This window comes from Sceloporus undulatus, chromosome 1 (assembly GCF_019175285.1).
Source record: "Sceloporus undulatus isolate JIND9_A2432 ecotype Alabama chromosome 1, SceUnd_v1.1, whole genome shotgun sequence".
NCBI lineage: Eukaryota > Metazoa > Chordata > Lepidosauria > Squamata > Phrynosomatidae > Sceloporus > Sceloporus undulatus.
This window is the reverse complement of record NC_056522.1, coordinates 260,473,661-260,481,850: the sequence shown is the minus strand read 5'-3', so window position 1 is coordinate 260,481,850 and position 8,190 is coordinate 260,473,661. Positions and strand designations below refer to the sequence as shown.

At 40.2% G+C, this 8,190-nt stretch overlaps 1 protein-coding gene across 2 annotated transcripts in view; it reads right to left on the bottom strand.

The window, feature by feature from the left end:
* B4GALNT4 (beta-1,4-N-acetyl-galactosaminyltransferase 4) overlaps nucleotides 1-8,190 on the bottom strand; it is a 256,577-nt gene that overhangs the window by 60,678 nt on the left and 187,709 nt on the right. For both annotated transcript variants that reach the window (XM_042445219.1, XM_042445220.1), the window contains one exon: nucleotides 6,164-6,231. In XM_042445219.1, coding sequence (XP_042301153.1) covers nucleotides 6,164-6,231 — 68 coding nt within the window. The remainder of the gene's footprint in view (nucleotides 1-6,163; nucleotides 6,232-8,190) is intronic.

Sequence of the window (8,190 nt, the reverse complement as noted above, 5' to 3'; positions counted from 1 at the left end):
CAGGATGTGGATTGCAGGGTCCAATCTGCCTAAGATGTATTATTGCTAAGGTCCTAAAGGCCCTAAAGGTATGTTTACTAACATATATGATTCAGGCATGTTATCTTACATTATGCATGGAAAGCAGTGGCCTTGATGGCTGGACGACTCTGGGAGAAAGTGCTAATAAATCCCTCTGCCATAAGGAATCTCTATCAGGGTACCAGCATCCAAGTGTTTCTTTGTAGATCTTCAACATGGGGATGTCATAAGTGGAGAGGCAGGAACTCACATCCCCATCTCATTCAACATGATTAGAAAAGAAAAATACTTCAGTACTGATGAAGGCCATGCTCAGTATGTTGTTTTGGGCTGGAATGCTCCTCAGCATTTCCAGCATTGGGTAGAAACCAGCTGGAAGACAGTATGTGACCTACACATTTTTAGCTGGCTATTTCTATTTTGCACAGCTCATTTGCAATATTTCTGCTCCTGCTTCTCACAAAATGGAAACATAGGGCTGAAAGGCAGGGTATAAATACCATAAATAAATAAAATAATAATCATGAGCAAAATGTAGTGGTGAAAAGAGAAACACAGCCCAACTGTACTCCTTTCTCTGTTAGCGCTTTCTGCATGGTTCCCCACACACTTCTGTGCCGTCTACCCTTCTCTTAGAAACATGCAGCGAGTGAATTATGTAGCTTCTTGCAACTGAAAGATATCCAAAGGTGTATAATATGTGAAATTATTCACATGATGTGTTTCTTTACGCAGAACTCTCCAACAAATAATCTTGCAAACCAAACTGAAACACTGGCAAGTCATAAATGTTATATGTATACCCTTCAGAAGATGACTAAAAAGGCACAATACAGAAATAAGAAAGGGGATTGTCTGAATCATGTGAAATCCCCATTTCTCAAATTAAGCCACAAGAGCACACCTCTGTAGAGTCTGTTCCTGACTCTGCTTTGGTATGAGATAACCTGGGCAAAGCAGTTCACTTTGCTTTGCTTTATATCTCAATGTCTGCCAACACGAAATTACATTAATAGCCCTCAAACATGTGCTAGATTATGGTTAGTTAGACATACATACATACATACATACATATATGATTAAGTAATCTGATATCCTTTAGGGCTGAAGGGCGGGGTATAAATACTATAAATAAAATAAAATTCACTCTTGCCTTTAACGTGCATTGTGAACCTACAGCATGTATTATGGTTGCTCAGCAGAATGGATCACAAGGGTGGAGAAGAGGAGAAAAGAATATATATACACACAGAGACAGTGTGCCCGCTCCATATGCGGGAACACCATACGCGGCTTCCATTTTACATGTAAACCGCAAGGCAATTAAATGAATGGCACATGCACCCACGGCGCACGTATGCTGTCCTGCCGGGAGCATGAGCCCCATTATAATGAATGTGGTTCGAGCATATGCGTTGTTCACCTTATGTGTGTAGGGTGGGTCTGGCAAGGCTCCACTCTCTCTCTCTCTCTCTCTCTGTGTGTGTGTGTGTGTGTATGAAACAGATAGGATTTGATTGCGTTAAGTTCCAATGCTCTGCATTAGGTGCTTCATTTTCAATGAAACCAGCCTGCAAAAAACAGTTAAATCCACTGCCTGTTGTAGCTGAGATGGGAAATCAAACTATTTAGTTTCATCCTATGTTATTTGCCCACAGAGTTATAGCGGACAGAGATGTGTGCCCCCATCCCTGTGCCCAATCAGTTTCATTTACTGAACTGCTGAGCACCTCAATTAATAAGGCAAGGCATTTCCCAGCATGCACTGGTCCCTAACAGGCATTCCTCCATGCTTAAAGGAGGGCTAGCTCAGTTACAGAAAGAGAGAAAAACCACATTTATTAGCTGTACTGTGGCACCGACATAGTGACACACTGGAAATCTGCCAGTATGCTGCCCAGTTATTGGTTTTCTCTGCTTTCTGGGCAGGTGCATGCCCATTCATTTTTCTTTTCTTTTCTGGACAGCTTCCCTCATTTCTTTTCCCCATCAGCTGGGAGAAGCAATAAGCATTCAGTGCACATCTTCCCTGTTATTTCAGAGTTCTTTCGTGTCTTGACCCTAGCAAGAAAACTCTGTATGTCCTGTTCTTCACATTTGTCCTTCTGCCAGTTTGAGGTCATGGCATAGGATATATCACAGAGAAACAAGAGGCTATGGCGAAAGGAAAACAGATATATTTATACAGGGTGCATGACAACACTCCACAGGCTACCACCAGGAAAAGAACAGTTCATAACCCTCACCAGTCTTTCCCAGTAGCCTACTTGAGTACCATTGTAACAAGCTCTGCTTGCAATGCTGAGGCTGCTTGGTGATTAAACCCTTGTGGCTGGTGAAGGTCAAAGGAGTGTAACATGTGAAAAGGGCACCAGCTGACTGCAGTTATTGGCTGTACATGCAAAAAACATTAAACATATTAAGGGGAGGTATTATACATATATTGTGTACAAGTACAAGGCAGAGGGCAGGACTAAAACCAATGGACAGAAATTCTGAAGGATCAGATTTTGGTGAAACATTAGGAGAAATGTCCTAATGAAACAGCTGTCCAATGGTAAAATTTTGGGAGGTGTTTAGCTTTCTTTTACTGGAGATACTTCAGCAGAGGCTGGATGGCCATCTGTGAGAAATGCGATAGTTGCACCCTATGTTACACAGAACCTAGTTCAGAGCTTAGATCAGCATCCTGTTTAAGACTGGCAAGCATCCAGGAATTGGCAAGGGAAAACCAGTCCAGTCCCAGGGATTTCACAAGTGTTATCAGCTGAAGCATGGTCCAGGCAGTCGAAAGATCAAAAGGAAAAAGCAGTCCTAAGCAGAGACCAAAGCTGAGAAGAGAGTTGTCAGAAAGATTGGTTTGAAGATACAAGCTGAAGGTCAGAAATCTACAATGCCATCAGACAGGGTTGTGTGGAAGTTGTGGTGCTATTGACTACAGCAAATTTATAGCCAGCCATAATGAAGCCCAGTTGGCTTCGTTAGCTCAGCAATCCTGTATTTAAAGTGGAGCAACATGTTGCCTGACCTTTTGCTCCCAGAGCTTCAGTTGTGATTCTCAGTGGAGAGAGGGGTTTCTGCTTGCTCTTGATTTGCAGCTGCTGTTTGGGAAAGACCAGGCTCAGGCTCTGCCTCTACAGTGGCATGGCAGGACTGCCACCCTCCTTCAGCTCCGATAGGGACATATCATCTTGGTGCTCCTCTTCACATTCTAGATCCAACCAGACCTCCTCCAGATAGGTTGCGACAATCAGAACTTGGAAAAGTTACTTTTCCAGACAGCAACCTCCATGGTCCCCAAAGAGCATGGCCAATGCAGAGCATGTTGGTTTGGGAGAATTTGGGAGTTATAGTTTTTAAAATTTTTTATTTTTTATTGAAGTATATATAAACATGCAATATATGCTTAACTGGACATCATAAATGCAACACAAAATGCAAGCACAAATACAGCACCAGAGATGACTTTATCCTACTCAACTGTCCTCCCATTAGTTATGTGTAAAAAAAAGATATAAAAAGGATAACTTTTCAAAGTTCTGGTCTAGATAACCTCCAAGGTACCCTGCATCTCTAAAATTCTTTGATTACAGCCACTGGAAGCTGGGGGTTGCCATGTCAGTGGGGTGAAAACTACATCCAGGCTCTAATTTTAAAGGAGCTATCCAAGGTATTTGAGAGCCAGCATAGTGAGTGTTGGACTAGAACACTGAGAGACTACATTTGAATCTTCACTCAATTATGGAAATCCACTGAGTAACCTTGGACAAATCCCACTCTCTCAGCCTCAGAAGGCAAAAGCAACCCTCTCTGAACAAATGCTGCCAAGAAAATCCCATGATAGCGTTATCTTACAGTCACCATAAATTGGAAACGACTTGAAGGCATACAACAATAACAATCTAAAGTGCTGGATGTATTTAGGGACAAGGTTCACCACCACCTTTAAAAGCTGGAATGTAATGGATTCACCACTCCACTGACATGGGAGCTGCCAGTGCCCACTGATTACAGCACTGTGTAAAATAAGACATGAAAGCATCACATGGATGCAGAGTGAGAGAGAAAGACCACAGCTCTGAAGCATCAAGGACAGTCCCACTCAGCAATGAATTGATGGAGCAAGCAAAGACAGGTCCAGAAGAGAGCTGCCAGCTCCATCCAGAGCTGTGTCAAACAAGAAGGCAAAGCCATGTGAGGGGAGCTGACAGACTTCGCATGTACACAGAAAAAATCTTCAATCTGACAGGCCTGAGAAAAGGACAAAGAGAAGGAGCATAGAAAATAGTGATAAAGTGGGGGAAGGGAGGTTCAAGAAGAAAGTCAGAAAAGGGGAAGCAACTAATGAAGGAAACAAACATACTGGAGTAATGCTTAATAAGCTTGCATAATTATTAAGTGGATGAGGCTGCCCCTAAGGGATAGAACTGCCTTTGGACAAGAGCGGCCTGGGTGCAAAGCTCACCCTCTGGTGAGAACTCACAAATAACAAGCATTCCTCAGCAAGACATCACATCTCAGCCTCTGTTTTCCACCTGAAAACTGGGGGAATAGTGATCTACTTCACAATAAAAACTGTAAAGCACTTTACAAACTGAAAGTGCTGTTTAAAGGATGAAAGTCATCTTGTAATCCTGCTGTTCCATGCATTTCAACATTCTCTGGGTATCTTGTTTATGTATCTTTTTAGAAGCATGTTAATGATGAGCATCAGGTCCCAGGGAATGAGAGATATCAAACTGGTAAAATGTTGCTACATCTGTTTCTGTTGCTATAAGTATATGCAAACATTTGACAAAATGTTCTGTGTATCAAGACAACCTGTGTACTTCATTTGAAATACTCAAAATTATATTTTAAACGGTAAAATACCTCTTTGAATAACTGGTCTACTACAGTTGCCAGACTAGACTAAAAACCTACCATTCTGTTTCCAAGAGGGAATAGACAGATACTTCAGGAAGATTATAAAAATGAGATGGTGGCAACAGCCCCTTCCCCAGTAATTGGTATGAATGTAGAATTTCATGGTCAATTTCCATTGAGAGACCTATCCTCCATGAATTTGTCAATCCTTCTAAGAAAGCCATTGGTGCTAACAGCCATCATTGAATGTTGTAGTTGTGAATCTTGTAAGTGGTGGTTGTCTGGTGGGGATGTATGCTATGTGATATTGCTCTGGAATGGGCAAGCTCACACCATGTTTACTGTCATGTCACAGAATAATTACTAAATTGATCCAAAGTGTACTTTTCACCAGGACTACGTACTATGTAGATTATTATCATCTTCATTGTCCTTGCTATTATTCAAGTTTGCATACAAAATCTCCATTCTAGTCACTGCAAGGAAATAATACAAATTGATGTTTGTTTTTTCCTAACCCAGTAAAATAAAATCCTAATTTATATTTTTTAAAAGTATGTTATCTTTTTGAGAACCCCCTAATAAAATTACTATTCTGTTCCTTTCCATTTTTTTTCGCCTGAAATTTGCTTGCAGCAAGCAAAGAGAAAACTATTTGTTCTTTTAAAATACTGAAAGGTAAAAATTTCTCCATAAAAAAGTGATGACTCCCGATTAAGAAGCTGTATTCTTCTTTCTTCCAAAGCCTATGCCAGCTAAGGAAAGGTAGAAGAAAATCTGAAAATAAAACTTACAGATGCATCCTAGCTCTCCCCTTCCAGTCTGAAGGTTGAAGACTATCTGGAGGGCACAAAGTGACTTAGGATGTAGCAGAAGGGTAGCTTCAGAGGCCCCCAAAACATCTACTGAAAACTCTGGGGGGGGGGGGGACAGGTCTATTATGAGCAGTATTTGCATTGATGGAAGGGATCCAAACTGGGTGTTCTGGGAGCAGCCTTGGCTTTGACAGATTAAAAGCCCCCTTGATTTTCAAGCATGGAGCTCCCAAACAATGTCACCTTGAGTCTGGATTTGTAACCTTACCTCTCAAGCTTTCAAAGTATGTGTTTGGGGGAGGGGGTATTAAAAAGATCAAACACAAAGCTAAAAAAAAGGCCACCAATTACAATAAAGTACCAGGAATTTTGAAATGGTGGATTACCTGCCACATAATACTGCCTCCTTCCTGAGACTTTCTGTAGGTTGTCACATAGAAGGACACAGCAATCACACTTACCGGATTGGCTTGGAGACTTGAGAGCTGAATTTTGTGAATTCTCCTGGGGCAGTCCATTCAGAGCCCAGCTAAAGAGAAAGACAAAGGATGTGAATACAGGAACCAAATTCAAGATGTGACAAGGGAAAATCAAATTCAGAAAAGAAAAGAAAATCTAAAGGAACGTTGGTCAGTCTTCATTAGAAGATCACAATTTAGAAATCTTTGAGCACAGGTTCTTCAGAGGAATGATCTGATACATAACTCTCAGGCCCTAAGACAAGGGTGAGCAAATATACAGGAGATGGGGGCAGTTTCTCCTCATGCTTCCCTGATGCATTGTTGTATTTTGGCATCCCAAAAGTAAAATCTAGTTACCATTTTAACTGATTTTCAGCCTTTTCACTTTGTAAAGTTTTTTTGAGGGGTGGGGGTGAATTTGGCCAGTTTTCAGATGACATTTGTCCAAAGACTGGTATAAAATCATATGTGGGCTACAGGGGGAACATTTTGAGATCCCAAGGGCTGCATACAGCCTACATACTGCACTTTGCCCACCCTATATAGGAAGAAATATGTAGAAATATCCTTAGCCTACACCTGCCAATCTCCTTTTACAAACAGGAGATTATTATGGCTTTTCATTTATTGCTTTGTTAAGAAAACCCTATGAAATTCATGGAGTCACCATTAGTCGACATGACTTGAAGGCACACACACACACACACACACACATTATTCTCTATCTTCCCTTGTTTGTCATCTGGCCTGTATTATTTCTAGTATAATAAAATGTTTTGTTTCTTTTTAAAAAGCCCAGATTTTTCTAGCATTACAATCTTCTTAATCAACCCATTATCATCTGTGCAAGTATTGAGCTGCCAAATCAAAGGAGAACTCTGCAAGAGGTTTCCTTAGAGTTAATTATGGTAAGAAAAATATTCTTCATCCCACAATTGGGTCTCTGTAACTAGAGAACTCTGTAATGAGTGGGTTAAAAAGAACTGCCACAGCCCTGAAGGTGCTCCAGCTACTTTTTACCTTAAAAGTACAAGACAGATTTCCTTACAGATGCACAAATGGAATGAGCTACAACTGTTCTTGGACTTACACCACTGAATTTCTTGGCTGTGTTATGTTGAAAAAGTGGTCACAAAGGAGAATTCAATTTTTTTTACTTTTATTTGTTGGCTAAGTGTCAAAAGTTAAAGAAGTGTACATACGTGTGGAATTTCCAGTCTTGGCAATCACAGGGCCTTATAACCATCAATATAAACATGAATTTAATAACATCCAAAATCCACAAAACAGCTATATTTTACTTATTTATTGAATTTATATCTTGCCTTTCTCCCACAATGGGAGCTTGCATCATGTATTTTGTGCATTTTGTTGACCAATAATGGCATCAATGTTATGTAGGTTTTGGATGTTATTGTACTTTGCTGTATGGCCAACATGACAACACCTGGATATATAAACATAAATGTAGTATGATGGCACCAGCCTTTTCTGATAACTGAAGACAACTTTTGCTCAGGAAAAAAGAAAGAATAACATGCAATTCATACAGTTTTACAGAGAAGGTTAGATGCTTCTCACCATGTTGCAGGACCTAACCATCTTCCTAGTGAGAGACCAGACCTTACAGACAGTTGCAGGTTTCTCTCTCCTAATGGTTATTCACTCCCCCAACACACATTTTTTTTTATAACTGAAAAGCATATTCAGAGGCTCTCATTTTGGTAAAAGAGGTGCAACTTAATCTTTTCCTTTCCTGCTCCCCAGGGCTATTTTTCCTCTTTGCAAGGAAACAGATGTATCCCCATATCTTTTTGCCTGCTGATGAGAAAGCAACATATTTGAGCATTTGGCAGGAAAAGGTTAAGCAGTCCCTCCTCCTCTTCTTTCTTCCAATTGATCTTTTGCTTTTGATTGGACAACAATATCTGACAGCCATTTTATTGAAGACTTTGGACTGCATTTTTATAATAATAATAATAATAATAATAATAATAATAATAATAATAATAATAATAATAATAATA